Source organism: Protomyctophum bolini (genome assembly GCF_963924005.1).
Source record: "Protomyctophum bolini genome assembly, chromosome: 17".
NCBI classification, from domain to species: domain Eukaryota; kingdom Metazoa; phylum Chordata; class Actinopteri; order Myctophiformes; family Myctophidae; genus Protomyctophum; species Protomyctophum bolini.
In genome coordinates this window covers 11,316,900-11,342,661 of record NC_137878.1, presented here as the reverse complement: position 1 = coordinate 11,342,661, position 25,762 = coordinate 11,316,900, and the positions used below count along the sequence as shown (strand labels likewise).

The following is a 25,762-nucleotide window of genomic DNA, read 5'->3' as shown; positions in this document are numbered from 1 at the left end:
GGACAGGACTTTTGTTTGGATGAATGGGCTGTCAAGGCCAGAAAGTAGTTTTTTGCCACTCAGTGGGCTTTCCAGCATAACTTCCAGGTACGATGATGTCATGTGCATACCCTCTATAGAGTGTTTGTTCAGTAATAGGGGAGGGGTCTCCCTGTCTCGTGTCTCCCCAGCTCTTTAGTCAACAACATATTTTTTTGCAGGACAGGATGCCAATTTCACCAATCAGGATTGAGAACTCATAATGGGATACAGGATTAACAAGTGAAATGTGATGACACAAAGAAACGAGCAGATTTATTTCCTTAAAGATGGATAGCCGCAGTACTGTCACCTCATAGACACATGAAAAACTGGAAAAATACAATAATTGTGACACTCCCTCTTTAACTGGAACAGTATGAAATTGAAGCAGATACATGGGTACTCTCCCCTCATTGGCTGAAATGTGCAACCCACCTGAAAATGTGTTTCTTGTTGTTTATTGAAGAGCTGGAGGGACTGTCTGGTACTGAACAAAAACTAAATGGCCTAAGGGCCTTTGCAAACGGGGAGCGATAAAACGCGCCTATAGTTCATTTTCAATGAGACCTGCGTTTTTGCTCGGAGAAGTTGCGTATTTACGTGAGCGCAGACCCGTGAATTTGTTGCACGCGTGCTCGTTTCGTGCACACGCCCCCGCGACTCACCAGACCTGGATTCAATTTCGCTTTTTTTTTTTTATGCTTGCGTTGCCGCGCCCCTCTACAACAGACCTGTCGTTGATCCAGGCAACAACGCCTGCGTTCTTCGCTTCCCGTTTGCAAGGCCCTTGGCTTAATAAGCCTTTTTTTTTTTTAAACCCGGAAACATGCATAATTGCCAACACTGACATTGTTCAAAGAGTCAAATAATTGCCCATATAACGGCCAAACCCATGTATGTATACCCCTCTTTCATCCCTGGTGCTTCCTGTCGAACTCAAAGTGTCCTTGAGGGAGACACAGTATGGCCCTTTTTGAAACTAGCTCCTCGCCACTCGCCCTATACACACTTCCACTCGTTTGAGTATAGATATATAAATAATAGAGACGGCACCAGTAGGGTTGTCTACCGATAGCCGTTAGCCGTTAGCCGTTTATTAATTTGTTTACCGACAACACTAACGGCTAATGGTTCACCGATAAAAAAATATATTTTTTATTTTGAAGCGCCGAGAGCGGGCACCGCGGCCAAAGAACCAAACCCCTCTTTCCACCTTTACTGTCAGTGCAACCATGCATGTGCCGTGACTTACTTCCCCCAAAACAAAAACACCAAAACAACTGCATGTAGTGGACTGCATGGAAGCAGGAGGGAAAAAGAAAAAAAGACGAACACACACACACACACACAGCATTGCGCGCCCGCAGATCTGCCCTTCGTGCAACGAACGTTAACTTGGTTCCTTAAACGGCAGATCATATGGATCATAGAACGAACGTACCGGGTCCGGTATGCTGTTAGCTTGTTGCTAACGGGACCCCCCCTTCTCTCTCTCTCTCTCTCTCTCTCTCTCAGACGTTCTCTCTCTCTCGCGCGTTAGAGAGACGCTCTCTCAACACGTCTTTCTTTCTTTCTTTCTTTCTCTCTCTCTCTCTCCCTAATCCTTCCTGATCGGTCCGCGATACATGTGTGATGTGTCCGTATAGAAGACTGTAGCCAACGCACTAGTGCACTGATTGACAGCAGGCCGCGTGTAAACGGTGTATTTGTCTATTTTTAATGCGCAAAACAGCGCTTTTCTTTTCTTAACGGCTAACGGTTAATTAGCCGGCAAGTCCTGGCGGTAACCGGTTAATACAATCTTTCCATTTGGCCATCCCTAGGCACCAGGATTCCCCTCCCATCCAGTGCCGTCACTATTATTTATAAATCTATGCTCAAACCAAGTGGAAGTGTGTAGGGCGAGTGGCGAAGAGCTAGTTTCAAAAAGGGGGAAGGAGTTTCTTCTCTTAGGCCAAGGGTTTACAACAGGTGGTCCGTGGACCTGACTGATTGTCCGTGGAGGTGGTCCCTGAAGATGCATTTAGTAATGTAGGATTTGTGTTGATCTTTTTTAACTGAATGACCTGGTGACCTATGAGGATCATCCATGTACCGGTAGTCATTTACTGATACATTTAGGCTATCCTATCATAGCCATGGACAAGCCACAAGGACCGAGCTGCCAGGTTGTGTTTCTTCAACCTGTAAATAATTCTCGCTAACAACAAAGCACACACAGCTTAAGCTTTTTATTATTTGTTTCTGTTTGGGGTCAAAGCTACACAATAGTACTGTATACCAGTACTTTGCACTGTATCCAATATGTCCTGGGTGGTATATTATTGTCAGAATATTTTCTGTATATATATATGCTGCTAAATGTTTATTTATTTTGAATTTAACATAATATACATTTGTACACGCAGAGGTAGAAATGGTTACACATTGAGGATGTTTAGTGGGGGTGCAGTCCGTGCAGACACTGCAGAGAGCGGACTGCTCGCAGCCGGAGGAGTTTTGACCTTGACCAAATTTTTAGAAAGGTGTACGTGGCGTGTGTAAACATTGGTATTGATAGTGTTATCTCGTACTATTCTGGGAAAGTAGCAAATAATGTGCACCCCGGCTTGGCTCTTGTTACGATACTACGGTAATTGCCACCCCTCCTCTACTGATTTGGCACCTATGTTACTAGTACTACTAGACTAGGCACCATGCCAGCCTATAGGCGTACTCTCCATCTGGCATCCACCTCTGTCCTGCCCTCCATCTGTCTATTGCTCAGTGAGATACCAACCCCACTGTGTGTGTGTGTGTGTGTGTGCGCGCGCATGCGCGGCGCCTAGAGCCACTCTTCTGCCAAGCGAGCTCCGCTTTGTGCGCACACACGCCCGTGCATGCCTCGCATACGCACGTGTGTAAATGTTTACTTGTGTAGATATACCTATATGTCAGATGATCGCATTGTATGCTCTTCCTTTTTATAGACGTGTGGGGGTGTGTACTGTGTAGTACGAGTGTGCAATCATATGAGATGAGGTGTGTGTGTGTTTAATTGTGTAGATAGTTGTATATGTCAGATGACGCTCTTTGTATGGACGTGGGCGTGTAGTCAAGAGTGCACTGTGCATCGTATGAAATACCAACTGAAGCTATGAAAGAAATGCATTGCTTTATGAAGCGTGGGTTTAAAGCCTCACTCCTGAACTTTCATGAATAAAACATTATTTTAACCAATCTGTATGGTTACAATATAAAGCAACACATATGCAGGGGTTGGAAGTGGCCTCCCTACTCTTCCACTGGTGGCAATTAAGGCAAGGCAGTTGTATTTGTGCTTTACACATCAAGCAAAGGAACGCAATAGGTTGCATGAAACAAAATAAGTGAAACATAACGGATACAATTTCAGTGCAGAAGAGAGGCAAGAAAAGTAACTTGATCAAAGGCAGCAAACTGAAAGACTCTGGGAGTCTGTTCCAGATATGTGGTCATTGTGGTGTATACAAATGCTACTGTTAGACCAACAGTAGTATTTTGAAATCAATCATTTGACACACAGGGAGAGCCAATGTAAGGATTCAAGAACTGGAGTGATATGCAGATGCTCCACTTTCTTGGTATTAGTAAGATCTCGAGCAGCAGCGTTCTGAATCAATTGCAATTGTCTGATTGATTCTTTAGATTCACTAAGGGTAGTCAAGTCTACTGAAGATGAATGCATGGACACGTTTTTCTAGACCCTGCTGAGACAAAAGTCATTTAACCCGAGCTATATTTTTTTGAGCTGGTTTATGATCCATCGCTTTACCTTTCTGTACTAGCAAGCTATCTTTCTCATTGGCTGCCGTAGTGGCCATACTAGCAAGCTATCTTTCTCATTGGCTGCCGTAGTGGCCATACTAGCAAGCTATCTTTCTCATTGGCTGCCGTAGTGGTCACTTTTTGCCTTTAGCCCACCTCTCAGCCATGGGATGCCATCTGCTTTTTAACATCGTTGTGCGAACCAAGGTACCGAAACCGGTACGGTACGGCACGGTGCGTGCACACACTTACACGTACACAAACTGTTTTAAAGTATTAAAAATCACACCTGTGTGAAGTGAGCCGTGCAACTGTACCGTGTGGGGGTCCCCGGGGGGTCCCCGTGACATTCAGACCCCCGGCTCTGGCGAGCCACCCCACGTCCGAAACGGCCGAGAAATGACAGAGTTACCGTGTTGCAGCTTCCCGTGCTGGGACGAGTACAGGGACACGTACACACATACATACATATACATAGGGACACACATAGCTCCATAATGGAGCGGAGGCACAGCTCAAAATTGGCAAACAAGTTTAGGGATAAGGGAGCAAGATATAGCTGCAGATGCGCCGCCATCTTTATTGTAGTGACATTGTGGCAATTGCCCTCTCGTTCAGGAAAGGGAGACGTTGTACATAAAACTCATATGTTGTAGCTTTTAATGGCTACTGGCAGCGTTGAAATGATTGAGACCATCTCGGGTCACAATGGGCCCATACATAAGTGGCTCCCTAGAGTCTGCTGATTTATTTTAGACACAACAGGAATCTGCTGCCTTGGAGACCTTGAATTTTCTCTCCCCATCTACAGGAAGCACTGCACTCCAGTGCACCTTTCTACGTACAGTACAGTACAGTAAGCAGGGTGTGTCTCTCTCTCTCTCCCGTCCCACAAGTGCCATGTCTCTATGGGTTTAACCTGAGCCAGTGAATCTGACCCGACCTGACCATAGTATGTCCCACCGGTACAAAACACAAACACAACCGCTCATTCTTTCACAGAAGCTTTCGGTAGACATGAGAGCTATCCGTGGCTGCGCAGGGCAGGGGTTCCCAAAGTTTCCCATTCCAAGGACCCCAAATAGCCATTTTAGCCTCTGGCTGTGGACACCCTATTAAATGCGAAATGGCTTGAAAACAAAACAAAATAGCCTACAACACGTCACATTGCGATGCGTTGTGACTTGTGGGCTTGTAGATTGGTATTTTTTGCTATTTTCACTCAGGGAAAACCTGTGGCGCTAGAGCAGTGACTCCTCTCACATCCTCCTCTCACTACGTCCCCCTTCCTAACAAAAATGTCAGTGGATCCTCCCAGATTGGGTTGTTAAGTCCTGTGGAGCGTCCTGTGTTTGGGATGTGGTGGTAGAGAGGCGTAGAGAGTGCCATAAATCACCCCCGTTACTGTTTATTTATTAATTTGGCCCTGCAGCCTGCTGCACCTGCGCTCTGAGAAAGAGAGAGGGACATAAAGAGAGAGTGGGAGTGAAGGAGGGAGAGAGAGAGATAGATTGATTCCCCTGAGTGGTGACAGAGGGCACATTATTGTAAAGTAGAGCGGGAGAGAGATGGAGGGACGAGAGATGTGATAGATGAGCACCCTGCTCAGCGAATGCACTCTGGAACTGAGGGATCGGTGGGCGGAGGGAAATAGAGCCCGGCCAATACATGTGTTTTTATTATTATTTATTTTGAGGGGCATGACATTGACAGTGGGCACTAGCCCCTCCTATGCCCAGCTTTCCGGGTTTGTGTAAACATAAACGTTGAAGATAAAAGTGAAGACGGAAACGTGAGGACGCAAATTGTGATGGGCCAGAATGAGATGATATAGCAGCTATTATTTCTCTCGAGGGATCAATAAAGATCTCTGATCTGATGTTATCTTAATTTAACTGATTGGCAGCTGGTGTGTCTCAATTTAACCATTTTCATTCCTATTTTGGCCTTTTTAAAAACAACGTGAGCTTGTAGTCTGTCTGTCTGTCTCTTTCTAATGCTTTCTAATTGCTAATCTGTGGTCTCAGACTCTGGCATCCTGTCAGGTCAGGCTCTGACAGACAGAGACACAAAGCAATAGACTGACTGTGGGCCTGTCAGGGATGGGTGGTGGAGGCATACTGTACGTGCGGTACGGACAGATGCACAGAGGACTGGGGGAGGAGGAGGAACGGAGCTATTCCTGTGGGAACGGAGATTGCCTCTCCACTCTCCCTCTCTGCCTTACGGTAGAGTCAGTGTGGAGGTGGAGAGACTGGAGGAGAGCAATAAAACGGGGATGGAGAGAGATGAGTGTGGTGTGGGAGATGACAGTGATGACGATGGAGTGAGGGACACGGAAGACGGATGGAGGTGAAGGGAGGCTTTTAGATGTCGCACCCAGTCAGAAATCACCGTGACTTTGTGACCCGCTTAGTGGGGCTGCGTGCCGCAAACACACACACACACATGCACAGATACACTCACGCACGCACGCACGCACGCACACCGCATCTTCCTCATTACACAGTAAGAGAATAGGCATGACAGGTCAGTCAGCTGACATCTCATCATCACGATATGCTACATATTATTCTAGGCTTTAAACTCTTCTGTGACTGGTCTTTCACTACCGTAAAATCGATTTAGTCAATTATTATAAAAAAAGTAATTTACACCTTTTTTTTTTTTAGGGTTGACATTTATAATAAATAAAAACCATTCTTAGTCAAATAGGTAAATCGATAGATAATCATTGCAGCCAGGGTATCTTCTAAACGTCCTTCAACAGCTCACCTCCATGTTATATCAAGGTCTTTTATTACATACACAGCCATTATTTGCCCCGGGTCACTGGGGGTCAGGGAGGAGAATGGTAATTACAGGCTGTGTCATTATATCCCTAGCTCTAGGCCAGGGGTTCTCAACCTATGGGTCGCGGCCCCTCTGGGGTATTACCAAATTATTTTGGTGGGTTCCCAAATTATTAAGAAAAATATGTTTTTTTTCTTTTTTTTGCAACGGAAGACATGGCCAAAGCATTTCTGGGAGAACCCCAGCCAAAAAAGTTGAGAACCCCTGCTCTAGGGCACCAGGGCTGATGATAGCCCTATAGGGCTGATATGGCAGTAGCTGTAAATCATGACCTCGCTGCCAAAGCAACTCATCATGTGAAATTTGGCTGACACAGTTGCTGCTTTCTTGTGGTCTTTGTCAGTAGCGAATGCAGGAATTACAAGTTGGCCAGGCGAAAAGCTGACACCGGGAGGGTGTGTGTGTGTGTGTGTGTGTGTGTGTGTGTGTGTGTGTGTGTGGGACTGTGGGTGGGGGGGGGGGGGTGGCTGGGTGGCTGGGGACAGAAATCCACAAGAGCACATCGAAACGTTAAAGATGGAGTGCCACAATTTTTGTATTTTTCCAGTTTTTCATGTGTATGAGGTGACAGTACTTCATTAGACACCTTGGAGTTGTTTTTATGTGCAATGGTGTATTAACTTTGTATTTAGGATTTCTTCCTGGAGGCTGAACCCTTGACAGTCAAACGGGCCAATGAACCACACTATCAGCCCCTCCCCTAACCCCTCCCCCTTTATCATACAACTACAGCTGTGGGTGCGGCTTCAGTTCAGGTGGATCACCACCCATCACCACCCACCAGGCAAACCAGGCATACTTAAAGGCGCAGTGAAACGGAAATGGTGAACAACATGAAAATGGTGTTTCCACATGAAACACCGGTCTGAAGTTTCTGAACCAATCAGTGTGTCGCATCCCTTCAGGCGATGGGACGGTAGCTAGGGACGTTAGCTCTGCTATGCGCTACAGCGTGGTGTGTGTTTGTTTACAAATCAGACGGTCGGCCAGCACAACCAGTTTACTGTTACATGGCTTATTTCTACCCTATAATGTTTTCAGAAACATATTTTAGCGTGATGATTACGTTGAAACCGAGTAATACACTGTCTGAATGTTATCTTGAATGGAAATAAAAACGGAGTAATCTGTAATCAGAAGCAGCTGTGTTGCATGGATGCGCAGATATGGGGAATTAAACAGGTGAGCTTCATTTTTATTGGCTTTTATCGATGTGTATCTCTACACGTCATCACGCAGCACCTTTTCGTTTTAATAAATAAATAAATAATACAATCGTTTTTATGGACCTTTGATATAAAAACACACAGAAATGAGAATTTTCCCATTTTTTTGGCATCCATTGTTAGGTATGCCCATATGATGACCACGGATATGGTCTAAAAGTGTGAAAAACGTCTTTTTCATTTCACTGCGCCTTTAATGAACTGGTGGGCATGTCCACATAAAAGCATGATTTTAACAAATACTGTACACCTTTTGGAAAAAGTTCTTCCCCCTTATATTGTAATAATACCTGATGATCATGTTTTAGGGTGGAAAAAAATGGTGGCACTCGATCTTTAATAACGACAATATCAATAAATAAGGTGTCTTTGCACAGACGGTATGCAGCATTACAGATACGGCGAACATGACGCCGGCACAAATGAGTGAGTCATTGACAGCATTAAGAGTAAAATCAAATAGTGTTCACGCTTAGTGAACACTATTTGATTCATATCATGGTCGCTTGAAAATCTCCAGTTAAACCTCTCTCAAACGCTATAGGAGACAGACTATTTAGGCGAGAGGTTGTCAGTGTACTTCTGTGTGCACTTTTTACTCTTTGTACACTAGTAAAACATGTGGTCATTGGCAGGGTAAGTGCCCTGGACACTCGGCTGAGCGTGCATCAACTACCTTCAGTAGTGTGTCAAATGTAGCTCCCTTGCGTTCTTGATATAGCGGTAGGTAGAACGGGTATCCCCCACCTCCTCCCCTTGGCTTGAACACAAAGGCGTATACATTTGCACGTCTAATTTGTCTATGGGAGGGTCGCGCCACGGAGATCGAGACGTGGCCACGCGGCGGCCTGGCCTCGCCTTATTGTGACTACTGGTCTTTGTGACTAAATAGTGCAATGGTTTATGTATTATAATATTCGGGAAACAATACGGAGTTGGAGAGCTTGTTGTTTTTGTCTATGATGTTGTTGGAAGACACATTGAGGGGGAAAAATAGACATTGATTGAAAAGAGATAATCAATCATGTATTAGTTAATTAATCACACAAGCCATTATGTGTTGAATGTGTAATGTGTATGAGGTCTGTAGGCTTGCGATATTATGTGTTGAATGTGAATTAGGTCTGTAGGCTTACTGTATGCATGTGCCCAAAGTAAACACCAGGCCCACACAGGAAGCCACGAGGAAAGCATGACCAGCCATGTGTCTGTCACTGTCAGTGATATATGACTGTTTGTTCCTTCCTGAATACTACACGAACTTCTAGGAATTCTGCTATACCTCCCCCCTCCTGCTCATCCTATAATCGGATACGTTTTCCCTTTGAAATCGTTCGGCGGCGGGGGACAGCGAATCATGGTCTTTTGACTGTCCTAATGACGCGATCCCTAGGCATTTTGGACATGAACATGCAGAGCTATACTCTGTGCCGCAATTCCAAAAATGTAAGGCATCTCTCTCCTCTCCCCCCTTCACAGATAGGGCTGATGTCAGTGACGGTGTTCCCCGTGCGGTTGTTCCTCTCAGCCTTCCTCATGCTGCTGGCCTGGCCCTTCGCCTTCACCGCTGCCCTGGGACGCACAGACTTCACTGTGGAGCCACAGTCGTGGTGGAGGAGGTATGGTGGGGCATGCCGCTTTTATGGTTAAATGCCTGAAGCAATGCTGGCCCGTTTTTATGGAAAGGTTTTGCGAGCACTTTAACCACTAAAGCCCTATATACTGTACAATGAATAGCGAAAATTGCTCATCTACAAGATCACAGTCACATGTTGTGATGCGATGCATTGTGGGCTTGTAGATCTGCTATTTATGAATTACTTTTGAATTATTGTAAAATAATTGGTACAGGAAAATAAGACCTTTCACACATTGCTTCCTACATTCTTATTTTTCTATGTGCACACACTATTTTCAGGCATCTAAAGAGCACACTGTGTTTTTGACTGTGCTGTAAGCATGGGCTGTTATTGCAATACTGTCAATTATTGACAGCCTGTCAACCAATTCTCGTAATGAAAGCCCGTGCTGCCAAGCCAGGAACCTTCGCTTGACGTGCTCTTTAGAAGAAGGTGCGATACGTCTTCTTTTATTTTCCTGAACAGATTATCTGACAGAGGTCACTCGCAATCATTCAGAAATATTGTTTTGTTCCTCCCCCCCGGCTTTAATTGACTTCAATGCATTCCATTGGACTTCCTGCTCCATTTTTGCCTCCCTGGTGTCGTCAATGGAAAATGCCAGGCGTAGAAGAACACTTCCGTTCCTTCTTAGAGCACATCGATAGATGTTTCAGTCGTGTAGTTACCTCGCCGTGATGGAAGTCCACTCCAAATATTGACACAATCGCCATTGCTCCGGTTGATATGCCAATGGTCAATGCCTGTGTGCACCTTCAGATGGATTGGTCAATCCACTGAGGAGAAGAATGGACGGATGGATGGACTGTTTATTTTATACCGGTAATTGGATTAAATGTGTTTCCATGTTGATGTTTGGAAATCGGTCTTCCCTCCAAGGGCTGTTTTTTTTTTACACTATAACGAATCAACCCACACTTTAACCACTTAGCGCCACCGTAGCGTCCATATTGTGGTCAGGACATAATGGAGGGGGGAGGAGGGGGGGCAATGGGCTAGCACCGATGACAGCCCTGTGGGACGGTGGTCAGTGAAGTAGTATATTATAAGTGGTATGAAGCCAAAACCACACTAATGATTTCGCCATGCAACTACTTGCAACAGAATGACTTGCACCCCCGTGCAACTGGGGGTTTAACATTGAGCGCGCGTTTGCACTTCCGCATTTTGGACAAGAAATTTTGGTGTCCAAATCGTAAAAATGCAGAAGTAGACGGTTATCGCTCCGGTTCAGTCTATATCATTTTACTACTCTATGACTCAGACGGACGGATGACTTGGATGGAAACTAGCGTTTTCTCATGCCAATAAAGCTCCTTTAGTTTGACACAATGTTTGACACAATGCAACGACATTTCCGGAATGCACCGACGTGCAACGGGACATGTCAGACCGCTGCGACGAACACTAAAACTGTTTTGTTGCGTCTCGAATCATTGGTGTGAGTTTTCAACCGGTGGTCCGTGGACAAGTATTCAATTTTATTTTACTTTTACATTTATTTGCTACTCTTGTTTCTTGTTTGCATGTGAATAATATTTTAAGAGAGAACTTTGTTTGGTCCAGGGAAAACCTATTAGTCGTTGCATTCAAATACTGAATGTGGCTGTATCCAACAAAAATGTTGTGCTTCTTGGCAAAATGATATCCCTGCTCTTTACGGATAAAATGCTTTGAAAACTAGTTTTGTTTAGTCCAGCTCATGGAATGTAGCCATGTGTAGAATGTGGTTAGTGAGTAACGAGAAAAACAAGCTAATTTGTTAAACCTAAACCTTTTAACCTTTGTTAAACAACCTAAACAACCCAATGGAATGGTGCATGAACCCACACAACTATCAGGTGGGTCTGTGATGGACCCACCCGACAGACACATTAGTGGTGGTACCCATGTTGCTCTCTTAGTCAGGAAAGTGGTCCCGCCTGGGTCAAAATCAGTTGAACACCCCTGGTATAAGTGGTTAACTATTATTCTACCACAGGTCGTTTCGAGGAAGCAATCTGATTGGTTGAAACAGCCTTCTAGCCGCGGGTTAAACCAGCACCGTTCAACACCTAATCAAAACAAAGAATTCAGCTGCTCTGTTCTCCCAGAGCGCTAGCAAACTCGGTGGCTAGGCTAGCTAGTTTCTTGGGACATTTGTGGTCGTAGTGACTACATCTGTCATTAAAAAAATATATTCTTTCAGTGATTTTCTTAGTTTTAAGGGTAACTGTGGTAAAATTGCAATATTACACTCGAGGGTGTGGGTTAACATGATTATTGCCACTTCAGTGATGCTTGCGGAACTCTACTTCGTCTCGTTCCTGACCGCATCCCTGTCGTGGCAATAATCACGTTAACCCACATCCTCTCGTGTAATATTGCTTAAATGTGGTGTGTTGGATTTCCCCATTTCAAGCAAGTTTTCAAGTTTTCCAAAGCAAGTCGATTTGCATATGAATCCAATGCCTTTTCTCTGTGTGCTTTTGGAAAATGCCCGTCATTAAAGTCAAGTAGACTGATGAGTTGTAGCCAAATGGGTTAACATTCCACACCGGCGGCGACATGGTCCCTTAACTTGAAACAGAATAAAGAAGCTCTAATCTGTGCCTGTTTGAAAGGCTGCCTGTGTAGTCAAACAAAAGAGTACAGCAGAGACGAGCTGGGGAAGCGCAACAGCAAAGAGCTGTAGGTTTGAACCACGTTAACCCTGGCACTGCTGTTTTGGGCATGACATTAGATAGCAATACAAAATGTTGATCTACAGCTGACATGAAAAAAAACTAAGAGAGAGAGAGAGAATTTTTAACTCAAATCTTTGCTTCTGGGGGGGTCGGAGGCCAATTACCTATAATCTTTTGGGGGTCCATGGCATGAAAATGTGCACGATGGCACGACTGCCATACTGTAGAAACATGGGATTTTTCTGAATACAGGATTTAGAATCGTCCTCAGGTCTAAATGGGTTAAAATAATTCCCGCATATAATGTAGGTGGCCATTTAGACTTTGCCGTCATTGGCGACACGCATACATCCACACAAGTACACGCACACCACTCGCTCTAACCACGTGTGTGTTTGTTTTCCTCCGTCAGGTTGATGGACCTGTCTCTGAGGGTGATCATGCGGGCGCTGTGGTTCTGCGGCGGGTTCCACTGGATCACGGTGAAGGGAGAACCGGCGCTTCCCTCCGAGGCCCCCATCCTCACCCTGGCGCCGCACTCCTCCTACTTCGATGCCATTCCCGTCACCATGACCATGGGCTCTATAGTCACCAAACTGGAGAGCAAGAGCATCCCGGTCTGGGGCAGTGAGTAAAGCCGGATTTATAGTCCCATTGTAGTCACTGAAAATAGCCCATGCACAACCTCGCTCTCATCGCGACGCGTTGTGTGAGCTTTGTAGATAATGGCGTAATCCATTATGCTCTCGTGGAAAATGGCCTAACACAACAGACTAGCCAACCACTGTTTGTTTGTTTTATACTAATGTTCTGTAATCTGTAATGCCTGTAATCGGTTCACACACTGAAATGTGTCGAGTAGATGATTTTAATCCCTCTGTTTTAGTCGGATTAGTGCTTCATGGCTTATTACTCTGAACGCCGGTGTTTTGGGCAGGGCAAATTCAAACTGGTGTACAGATATCTATCGGTATCTAGGAAGTTGTGCTCAATACAAATGCTAAAAGTGCTCGTATGCAGTTAAAATGTCTACTTGGTACTTACATTACAGCCACATGAAAGTGCAGCACAGTATTTGATCACCGCTTGTATACTGTCTATGCTGGTCTTCCTATTTAAAAAATGTCCCATGCTTGTTCGCAACCACACAGTGTTGTTGTTGTTGTTATATTAGCGTGCGTGCGTGTGTGTATGTGTGTGACCTAATTATTACAGGCCAACCTGTTTACATTGTGATTATATATAAAAAAAAATAGATGTATGCGAGTTTAGCGGCACATGGTTAGATCTTTTTGCGTAGATAATAAGGTATTGCCATAAGAAGCTCCAATGTACCAACCTTTGCACTTGAATTCGCATGTTCCGTTAAGTTTCACTTGTTTTGTGAAAGTCTAAAAACGTCTAACCGCACATGCTCGTTTGTCTCTGTGTGTTTTCGCCCTGTAGCTCTCATCAACTTCATCAGGCCCGTGTATGTGTTCCGCACCGATCAGGAGTCTAGGAGGAAAACTGTGTTGGAGATCAAGCGAAGAGCGCATTCTGAAGGAGAGTGGCCTCAGGTAACACACACACACACACACACACACACACACACATATGCGACAACACATGCACTTGTGGAGAACAAACATAAATGCACATATATATACACACACAAGCAGACACGCGTACGAATACACATACTGTATAGACCAGGGGTTTTCAACCTTTGTATACCAAGTACCACCACAGAAAATATCTGGCTCTCCAAGTACCACCATAATAACATAATAACTACATTTATTCTTTGAATATTTTGTTTTCGTTCCATTCCTAAGCCAATTTAGCTGCTGCTCTGACGAAACTGCACAACCGATAATATTTCTAATGTGATTAATACGTTCTCAAATCTTCTATTAACGGCTAGGTGTGCTGCTGTGCTGTCATGCACATTTCAGCATGGCTGGAGAGCCTATTTCAACCAATTGCTTGGTCAGAAGAACTACCTGTATTAATATAAATATTTCATTACACTTTTGTCTTATTTTCTCCTTTTATGGGTCTGTGCTCTGCGTACCACCAGAGGGGGGCTCCAGTACCAGTGGTTGGGAAACTGGTATAGGCACTGACCATACGCTAGTTAGCCTGGAACTCACCTATGCTTTTTATGGCTTAGGCAGCTCCCGGCAGGATCCGCCGGGAGAATATATGCGCAGCTGCGCGACATGAGACTAATTACTTAGAGCGACAGAGAGAGAGAGGAGCGTGTGTGTGTACATGTGTGCGTGTGTATGTCAATTTTACAAAGGTGCAGACAATCAGAAATCAGCAGAGAGTGAGCAATGTTTGCGCTACTCTATGCCGAATTGAAGTGGACTCAGACCCAGACGTTTTTTTTCCTCCCTGGAAATAAAAACGTCTGGGTTTCCGAGGCTATACGCTAGTTAACCTGTGACCTACAGTAGGTCAACTCCACCACCGAAAGATGATACCACATAGCACAAGTGTCACACACAGTTTACAAAGTTCACAGCTAGTTTCAAGGAAATTCAGTGCGTCAGTGCCTGCCTACGTACGTGCCTACGTACGTGCCTGCGTGCATACGTACGTACGTACGTGTGTTTGTGAGATTTTAAATATTCATTTAGTGTTTGGTTTAGTGTTTTTATTTCAGTCTGGCTAAGAGATTTGGTGAAAGATGGGGAAAAAAGCAACTCGGGCCAGGTCCAGTTCAATGAGTGAGTTTTTTTGCCAGGTGAAACCTGGCTTATGAACGCTGCTGTTAGCTATGAGGACCTTTTGCCTAGTCCTGATTGGCTGGCCGAGTCTGACCCCATACTCTGAAACGCTGCCTGAGCCAATGGGAGTCTGACCCCGTCACCCCATACTCTGAAACGCAGCACAGAAGTCTCAACCAAGCCCCCAGACTTCCACTGAAGTGAATAGCCTGTTGCTCCTCGTCCGCTCTCTAGATATTATAACTCTCCCTCTATATGGTCTCAACCCAGAGTCTGTAACGCCTCAGAAAAGGGGGACAGATGCAACGGAGAACACTTGTGTCACCTGGCTGCTAAGGATACGCATGCCATTCTTGTTTTAATGTAAATATCCTGTTCACTCGGGGCCAAGCAAAGCCGTCTCATCGGCCTCTTCTCCCGTTGCATGCACCGGTGGTTTGTCTGTCTGTTGGTGGCTGCACCGCTACCATCGCTACGCCTGAAATTCGTCCAGTGAGAAGTTACGCGGTGCAAAAAAAGCTTGATTAAAAATTAGTTCTGTAATTCATCACAATGAATGACTTAACCCATTTAGGCCTGACGTCGAATAAAATAAAAAAAGTCTTCTGAAAGAATATATATTCAAAGATTTGTGCCGCATGTTCACGATTTAAGAAAAGACCTACAAGCTCGCGTGCTATGAGCTTGTAGATCTGCTGTTTTTCAATAGCTAAGGTATTACATAATGCTTAAAACACCAAAAGGGGTTAAAGTACCAGCCCTACTATATCTAAAGTATAGCAACAACTAATATGACACAGATGCTGTGCTATTGTGTATATTGTGTAGATTGAAAGGTATATTAAAGACATATCAGTTTACAACTACCAGGTCTAAATGGTGGCTATAACTCTAGTAACCCGGATGTGTGTGTGTGTGTGTGTGTGTGTGTGTGTGTGTGTGTGTGTGTGTGTGTGTGTGTTGTCATTCCAGATGATGATCTTCCCTGAAGGAACATGCACCAACAGATCCGGCCTGATCAGATTCAAACCTGGTATGTATTCAATCCTCGGCCTGAATTCTTCTGGGTTTTTTTTTGCTGGCCAGGCAGAACACTGTGCCCAACCTGGGCAAAACAATACCAAAGCTGTGTGTGGTGGGTGTGACTGTGGGTCTGTGGGTGTGTGTGGTTAGGGTGTGTGTACTGTTAGTGTACGGTACATGTGGGAGAGAGAGAGAGTGTAATTGTAAATGGAAATTCTGCCCTTGTGCAATGCAGCTATATTTGCATTGAACTTCTTCCTACACGGCTTTGTGGGCGTGGCATGTGTATATATGTACACGGCAGGCATTCAGTACATTCCTACTGTCACTGTGTTATGCTGTTTGTTTCTGTGTGTGTGCATGCGTGTGTGTGTGTGTGTGTGTCATTTATATTCCTGCTTCTCTGTCGGGGTGTGATTGCATGCTCGCCTGCGCGTGTGTGGGGGTGTGTGTGTGCGTGTGTATGTGTGTGACCTATACTAAACCAGTGCACCATTGTTCACAGTCCTTTCTGTCCTAATCCGTTTTCCTCCTCTTGCCATCCTGTCAGTTCCCAGTAAGCCCTGTTGGTTACACTCTAAAACACCCCAGTACTCTGTGTGTGGGGGTGTGTGTGTGTGTGTGTGTGTGTGAGCCAGCCCTGTCTACTGTGTGTTATTGTTACTCTCTGCACATGTCTCCTCTAGTTATTTCTTTTCACTGGCTCTGAGGACAACAACGTATCGGTTAGCTTATTTCACTCTCTCTTAGCCCATTCCGAACGGGAACCCCTTTTGGCGTTTTAAGCATCGTATTATACTTTAGCAATTGCAAAAAATAGCAGATCTACAAGCTCAGAGCTTGTAGGTCTGCTATTCTTGAAGAATCGTGAAAATGTGTCTTTGAATGTATATTCTCTCAGAGCGAACCTTTTTAACTCAAATCTTTGCTTCTGGGGGGGTTCCTGGAACAACATATTCTCAGATGGGGGTCGGTCGGTGGCCGATTACATATATTGTTGGGGGAGCTTGAAACATGAGGCTTTTCAGAAAACTCATGTTTGTAGAATATAGTCCTCGGGTCTAAATGGGTTAATGGTCACTAGCATATAGAAATATACATAGATCATATTCATAAGTGGCCTGCTTCCATATCCATAGCCACCTTGCCTTCAGCATTACATAATTATACATTTGGATGGATGGCTCTGATATATTTAAGCAGCTTTATGTACTTCATCGTATGATGAATAGTGGAAAAAAAAATATATATATATATATATATTTTTTTAAATATATTTGACTAGGATGCCACACTAAAAGTGGTAAATGGACACCTTCTATTGTTCTAGTATTTACACACCCAAAGCAAAACCTGAATGGTGTCACCACAACAGCTTTAACAGGTTAAATTCCGACAATTTACGGCCGTCTTTCAGGCTAGACTGCCTATGTTTGAGTTCGAGCTGCCTCTGCACATGAGACAAGGCCCCGCCCTTCAGGTGTTTAAATCACGCCTCAAGACTTTATTCTTTGGCATTTCCGAGGAAATGCCACTATGGGACATGGTACTCACTGAACTCTCTCACTCTCTCTCTTTCTCTCTCTGTCTTGAAAGTGACACTGTGTAACGTATGTTGTTTGTTTTTAAATTAAGTTGTGGTTTTTATTATTTTATTGTAAAGCACTTTGGTACAACTTTGTTGTTATTTTAATGTGCGATTTAAGTAATGATGGTATGGTATGGTATGTTTAAAGTTACCTTTGAACAGCCAGTGCACCGACTGCTGAGTTGCTTGTCATGAAAATCCACTTAAAAACGTTGTAATGGCTTGTTGTAGCGTTGAAATGTATTCCATATCGGCATACAACAGACTCGCCATTGTAAACAATGGGGACTCAATTTCCCATAACCCTTTGCACGCCGGAGCGACGGACCTTTTTGCGATGACGCCATCTAAATGCGTCCATTAAAATACCTCGCCATAGATTGAAGTCTCTGGAACTCTACCGGAGGGATGGATGGCGCACGATTCAAAGACATTCCCTCGTTTTACGCTGTGATGAGAGTGGCTCTGTAGTCTGTCGGACACCTTGAGCCAAAATCACCATTCAGTTGTCATGGTTACTTACTTGTTATCATGGTAACATGTTATTGTAACGTGTGTGATAAAACAGAAAAACTGTGTAGATGTGCAGTCACCCATCTCACTAATGGCTCGTACACACTGCCCGATATTTGCCTACGATTATGCTGTCGGGGACCATTTTTGGCGCTCGCCGACAAAACCCCCGATCTGACTCAAGATGGTGCTTTGATCGCAGATGTTTTGCTCGCTGTGTGTGAAAGGCTCTGCGAGAAGATATAGCGCCGATAAAAGGGCTCGCCGACGCCTCCCCGACCGTTTCTGAATATCAAGCATGTTTGATATTTGGCTCTCTCGCCGACTGGACATACTGTACTCTGTACAGTATGAACTGGGTCGCGATCGTGTCCTGAGAAATCCTGTGTTCCAGACAATGAGAACTCAGGACAGCTGTGCTCACTGACACTGTCAGTCTTGTCTGTCTGTTTGTCTGTCTGTCTGTCGACTGTATCGATAGATGATCATGATAATATATATAACCTAACCTTTATTCCTTGGGTAAATCCCTGTGTCGTACTACATTTCACTTGAATAATGTTGATACCGCATCGGAATGCAGTGTAGAGCAAACTGTGTGTGTGTGTGTGTGTGTGTGTGTGTGTGTGTGTGCGTGTGCGCGCGCGCTATTTAATGAAAATCAAGATTTTATTGCTATAGCGCACATAGGATATCCTACGCTATCACAAAACATTTCGCCCTATGTAGCCTGGCTATTCCTGTGTGTGTGGCGTGCACGCAGATGGAGGGAGCGTGAGAGAGAGAGATATGTGTCCAGCGTCGGTCTCGCCTTGTATCACAGAATACATAACAAATTATGTATCGGGTCTGGATCGCATCTTGGTGAACTCTTGCAGTATGCGATGCCTAGTCGGCGGCCAATCGTTTAGTGTGGAATCCAGTCCACTAATATATATAATGACAGACGATTTTAAAATAAGACTCCTGCAGTGTGAAATACATAACGATCTGATGACAACTTTAAAACTCCTACAGTGTCTAGGGGCCATAAAGGCACAAGTGGGCCCCCCACAGCATAACGGGGCCACCAGACCCCCTAGTTTAGTTTTAGTTTAGTTTATTTGTACATAATAACAACAATATGGTGAAACTAGAAAATTCGCAATTTAAAAAAATTGCAGAGTGTCTTACATATGCCCCTCCCACTAATATTGCCAGCCAATTACAATTTCAAGTCACACGTTAGATCATGTGTAAGTAATTCGGAGGGGATTTAACCCCCAAAATTCATGTTTTTGCGACAAACGGTAAAGGGCCCCAGCACGAAAATCTACTATACGGCCTGTTTTGAAGCCGAAGATATTTTGACACTACTTTTCTTTCACTTAAAGGAGGAAACTGATGACAAAAAGATACAAAAAGAGAGAACTATGACTCATTTGGACTTCATGTTGACATATCCGTGGTGCAGTAGATCATATCATGCATGGAGATGCGGTCCGGTCCCATTTAGACCTGACATTTCTGCAAATGTCAGTTTTCTGAAAAGCCTATGTTTCTATGTCAGTCATTCTTAAAGTTTTTCATGTCAAGGACCCCAAAAATATATGTAATTGAAAATATGTTGTTCCAGGGACCCCCCATGAAGCAAAGATTGAGTTAAAAACGATCGCTCTGACAGAATATATATATTCAAAGATTTGCACCACATTTTCACGATGTTTCAAAAATAGCAGACCTACAAGCTCGTAGCGTGGCACTCGGTGCCTCGTTATGAGCTTGTAGATCTGCTATTTTTCAATAGCTAAAGTATAACATACATCTTATAACACCAATATACTACAGTACTATGCTGCATGAATAAACATACAATTTGATAGCATACAGTAGAATAGATCACCCAGGTTTTATGGTTTTTCAATCCCCACACGTGTGCGTGAGTGTATGTATAAGTGTTGCAACACTTAAAATGTAGAATATGAAAATGTAACGGTAATATCGTATATCGTATCGATATCGCAATATTTGGCATAAATACAGAGATTTGAAATACGGAAGTTTACGGAATGTATTGTAGTCGATAGGGCTCGCGTGAGTACTGAGTACATAACCACGTGACCGGGCTGTTTTCTGACCCCCTCAATGTCGCAACTCTGTCTATACTCTATGTCTCTGTTGTAATCCAAACGTACTAGTGTGTGGGAATAGGGATAGGGTGGCCTGGCTGGGTGTATGACTTAACTACCGCGGCCTGACTTCTCTCTCCTTTCTTTTGTAATCTTTTTTTGTCATCAGACGGACAGCTTGGTCATTCTCTCTTTGTTGACGTTTTGTTAACTCATCCTCCTGCCGTTAACCCAGTGGTGGAAAGTAAATATGTACATTTACTCAAATACTGTACTTAAGTACAATTTTGAGGTATTTGTACTTTACTTGACTTTATTCAAATTTACAATACATTTACTTCTACTCCACTACATCTCAGAGCCAACATTTGTACTTTTACTCCACTACAATTATTTGAAAACTTTAGTTACTTTGGCGATTTACATTTTGATTAGAAAAACATACATTACTGTAACCACTTTAACCCTATATACATTTCGACCATTTGAAAATAGCTGATCTACAAGCTCACGATGCGTCGCGATGCATTGTGTGCGACCTCTCTTTTCTATTCAAATATGAATATAAACTAGTAGAAAGGTCGCAATTTTGAAGAAATGCAATGTGTGGTTGCCGCAATCAATAGGCCCCTCCCACTAATTTTGCCAGCCAATTACAATGTCACGTCACCCCTGTGATCATGCATAACTACTTCGGAGGAGATTTATCTCCCAAAAGTCATGTTTTTGCGACAAACGGTTACATTTCTCACATTTGCGGCGCCCCCCCTATAGATGAAAATGGAATTGCTTTTGTAACTTGGTTGATTGAACCACCCGTGACATGCGATTTAAATTTGGAATGGATCGGACATTCCGTTCGTGATTTATGGCATTTTTTGTCAAATAGGCCCCTCCTACTATCTTCGGACGACGATTACGGCCGAACGATACGCACTACCAAAATTCTGCAGTTGGTGTTTTAATCGGATAGGTCCGGAGATCATGTGTGCCGACTTTTTTGAGATTTGGACCAAAATCTGTAGGAAGAGGAGAAAAAAGTGTGTTTTGGAGAAAATTCTAATTAGCAGGAATTTCTTTCCTGACTAAAATGGGCGTGGCCTATATGTGGAAATGCATCATGACCCAAGGAATCCATGGAAAAATAAATTTTGATTTTACGACTTACGGTTCAAGAGTTATAGGGAAAAACTTAAAGTGGGCTGTTATAGCTCCACCATGAGGCCGACTGATGTAATTCCTTTTAAATGTTTATGAACCCCCTTCCCAAGTCTTGTAAATATGGCGCTTACGGTCTCCAATGGAAAAAAATACTTACATTTAGTCTTCGATTTCCCCATTATAAGTCTATGGAGAACTAATTAATTAATATCAATTAAACTATACAACGGAAAAACTGTGGGAGGAGTAGTGCGGCAAAGTATCGCTCGTTTACAATAACAATAGTCTGGTTGCCCTGTTAGGTTGCCCTGTTAGGGCAACCACACTAATAAAAGAATACAGGAAGCAAATATTTCAATAAGAAACCAGATTAGTTACATACATGATGTGCTGGAAGTGCCAAAAAACCCCAAAGGGGCTTATCGAGTGGCCTTCCTATAGAAGCTACCAGTTGAGCTTAGACAACAGAAATTAAGATATGAATAATATTGGTAAGCCTAAGGATTAGGCTTGACCTGTAGGGGTCAAGCATTCAGTCCTGTGCCATTCTCTTGGTGTGTACACGCATTCGCACAAACATTTGCACTCGCCCAACTCGTGGAGACTGTGGTGAACGGTGACTCATCTGACCATATCACTTTTCCCCACATACCACATCTCTGTATAGCCGGTGCGTATCGGCCTTGCACCGCTGAACTCCCAAACGTGCGTGTGTCTTTGTGATGAGGCGTTTGTGCGCCCTCTCAACCCCCTGCTATAACATCTCCTCTCTATGTAGTTGTTGACAGCTTGCTGTGGCCGACAGTCTGGTCACGTCCTGCATTGACGTCTCTCGGTCACCTAACGCATCCCACTTATGCATGAGCATTCATGGTCATTGATTTCCCATCTTATTTGCTGAAGTCTTTCCCATTGATTGAAATGCAGATGTCGCTCTTTAGCCACTGTTCCTATGGAAACATTAGTCAGTTAAGCAGTCTTTTTGAGTGATGCTCTCGCCACCTGTAGCCCCTTTCATAGTCCTTTTATTTTAGATGTTTTTCTCTTTCCATCTTCAGGCTCATCTGGTCCTGATCAGCGTTGTTAAACAGACAGAGCATGGTTGGATATTATGAATTGCTTCATTGTGCTCCTGTATGGAAGGAGGTGCATTCGCCATGTCTCTCTACTCATTTATTCAGGGCTTTCCTCTTAATTTGAACCCCTCTGTGTTTAGAATGCTATACAACAAAAATAGACCTGCACTTAACCTGCACTTAACACATTTCGTCTTAAGTGCTGGGTTATAAAACCCAGCACTTTAATGCCATAATCGTGTGTGTCCGTTTTACGATCTTTATATCACCGTACGCCTCATCTGTGTTATGTTTACCGCATAGGCACCCGGCCATCTTGGTCAAGGAAAACAAAACGTACATAGCGAGGAGGCGCGCTCCATAGACTCCTGTAATGGCCGCGATCTTTATCATACATCACAGCAGCATAGCAGCATTCATGTGAATTGTGAATGGAAATGTCCCTTCTACACATTTGGTTATCTGGTGTCTATAGTTATCGCCACCAGGCTTGAATGGACGCACCCACGCACCCACCCACCCACGCACGAAAGCACACTCACACAGGATTCCACCATTATAATTCATAGGCTTCTACATATTCTATTCCATTCAAAGGTCAGACTGCGGCCGGAACAGGGTGGTGCCTCATAACATAATATACAGTACAGTGTGCTCCATCTGGTTGGTTGTCTGTCACCACCAGGACGTTCTAGTTCTCAATAGAGAGCTTGTCTGAGGTTTGTCACAAGGTTAGCAGCGTTTCACTCGCCTACCCAAACACACCCGACAAGGGCTTCTATAGCTACTGTTAATTATTATTACTATCGGATACGTTTCTGAATGTGCCGTATAAATGTAATTGTTTTGTATTTTTTTTTAATAATCAACTAAATCCCTTAGTGTCATTCTATTTTGTAGTTCAGAAATAGTGCAAGCAATAGGCAGCAGTGGGTCAGGGGGTAGAGTGGCCGAATGGGAACCTCAAGGTTCCCAGTTCGATCCCGGGCTCCCCCAGATTTGGTGTCCTTGAGCAAGACTCTGAACCCCTAATTGCTTCCGATGATCAGGTTGGTACCTTGCCACGGTTTAATCTGGTGTGTGTGTGTGTGTCTGTGGGTGTGTGTGTGTGTGTGTGTGTGTGTGTGTGTGTGTGTGTGTGTGTGCAATCTATGTAAAGCGCTTTGGATAAATGTACCATTTACTAGTTTGATTAGTCAAATTAACATTAACAACGGGTGACTCTCCATGACTAACTTAACCTCTCCTCGTCTAACCTCTCCTCTCCTCTCTGTCTGTCTGTTTCCAGGCGCATTCATACCAGGAGTCCCGGTTCAGCCGGTCGTGCTGCGCTACCCCAACAAACTGGTCAGTGTCTTCCAGTTCAATCTCTACCTTCCTCTGCCCCGTCCTTCTCATCAGCCATTCACTCACAGCACACCTCCTCTTCCTTTCTGTCTCACTCTGTGTAACCTTATGACGTTGAGCAACACGTAGCTGAGGCCCCTCTCTTTCATCCCTCTTGAACGCAAACACACCCGCAAGCCATATATATATGCACACCTGCACCATGCACACACACACACACACACACACACACACACACATATCTATACATCTTTCTATATCTATACATCCAGATATAATGGTTTCTGTTACAGTGTGTTTACCACATGTTAGCACTCGTTTGCCTCTTGTTGAATGACTTCATGTTCGACTAGTAGGATGATATTTCATCCTCTTTCTCCTGCGCACACACATGCACGCACACACACACTCACACACACGTGCGCTCATCTCCGAGTCTTTTATTTGTCTCTACCATGCACTCCCTCCCACTCGGGTTTCGTGTCTCTCTCTCTCTCTCTGCATGTCTCCTCGCACCCTCATGAATTATGCAGTTCTTTTTACCTCATAAAAACTCATGTCTGTCCTCCCTGCACAGCTTTTGTCACTATACTGCCGCCTATGGGCCACTAAATGTCCAGCTGGTAATGCTAGAGGCTGCTGTATAGGTGCGCACAGAAAGACGGTTAAAAACCAAAAACCACTCAAGCCCTGCATTTTATACTTTGTCATGGTGGTGCTGTGTGTCAAAAACAACCAAGCTACTCACAATGTTGCGAGCTTTATAAATCTGATATTTTGGGTGAAAGCATTTTTGAAAATCTTTGCATATAATGACCATATATATATATAAATGTACCATCGGGGCATGCACCTATTCACTACCACATCCATAACTCCAACCCAGTTAGCAACGGGAGGTGAAACGAGTGGCTGTTTATACCAGGGGTTCTCAACCAGTGGGTATTTTGGGGGGTCGCCAAATTATTTTGGGGGGGTCCCCAAATTATATATTTTTTTTTTTGTATGGCTGGAAAATGGAAATGAAGAATTTACTTAGTACACATAGTACATGCAAACATTTCCTTAATGATTATATCTGGTTTCACTATTCATTTATGATATATCTTCTCTATTATGAAGGTTATTTTTTGCAGTCAGTTTGTATTGCGGTGGGGTGGGGGACGGGGCGGGGGGTACATGGCCAAAGCCTTTCCGGGGGTCCCCAGCCAAAAACGTTGAGAACCCCTGGTTTACACAATAAGTGCCAAGGCCCAAATCCAATGCAATTACATTGACTCTCATTGACTCTCACCAGACTGAAACCTTTAATGTTTCTGCTCTCGATGACTTTTAAGTTAAGGTAGTAAGTACCTTGTTGTCATAGCCTGAGCACAATTTTCTTCCTCATGCCTTTCACATTCACCTCTCTGTCAACCACCGGCGTAGGGTCCATTGGGCCATAGCTAGTATTTTGTGAGTAGTTAAATATCTACAGGAAATGTATCCTGTGTCCGGGCCTTGTCTGTTGGTGACTTAGAATGAGAGAGTGCACACAATGAGGGTCCGTAAGCACGACCACATAACACGCTTCCTTTTCTCACTGCACTGGCTCCCCGTTTCAGACAGTATCGAGTACAACAGTGGTTCCCACAACTTTTTCATGTCAACAAGGACCCCCAAATTGACACTGATGAGCCCGCGGACCCCCATTTGAAAAATATATACCAGGGACCTCCATAAGAGTAGATTTTGACGGCTCTAGCAGTGATTCTCAACCCGTTTAATTTCAAGGACCCCCAGTTTGACATGCATTAGTCTACGGACCTCCATTTAATGGCATTTTCTATCTCTGGGACCCCCAATTTATATCGTAAGATCAATGTTAATGTAACTCTGATAGTGTGCAAATGGAACCATTTGTTTCCATTTGTACACTCTCAGAGTTACAGACCCATAAGGGTCCATTTGGTTCCAAACTATCATTTAGCTGGGTACCCCCTGTAAACCTCAAGGACCCCTGGGGGTCCCCGGACCCCACTTTGGGAACCACTGGAC

At 44.1% G+C, this 25,762-nt stretch overlaps 1 protein-coding gene across 1 annotated transcript in view; it reads left to right on the top strand.

Moving 5' to 3' along the window:
• Positions 1–25,762, top strand: part of lpcat1 (lysophosphatidylcholine acyltransferase 1) — a 37,647-nt gene that overhangs the window by 5,139 nt on the left and 6,746 nt on the right. Inside the window, exons 2-6 of the mRNA XM_080786990.1 lie at positions 9,366–9,505; positions 12,605–12,819; positions 13,639–13,751; positions 15,882–15,942; positions 23,667–23,725. Of these exons, the coding sequence (XP_080643116.1) occupies positions 9,366–9,505; positions 12,605–12,819; positions 13,639–13,751; positions 15,882–15,942; positions 23,667–23,725 (588 nt within the window). The remainder of the gene's footprint in view (positions 1–9,365; positions 9,506–12,604; positions 12,820–13,638; positions 13,752–15,881; positions 15,943–23,666; positions 23,726–25,762) is intronic.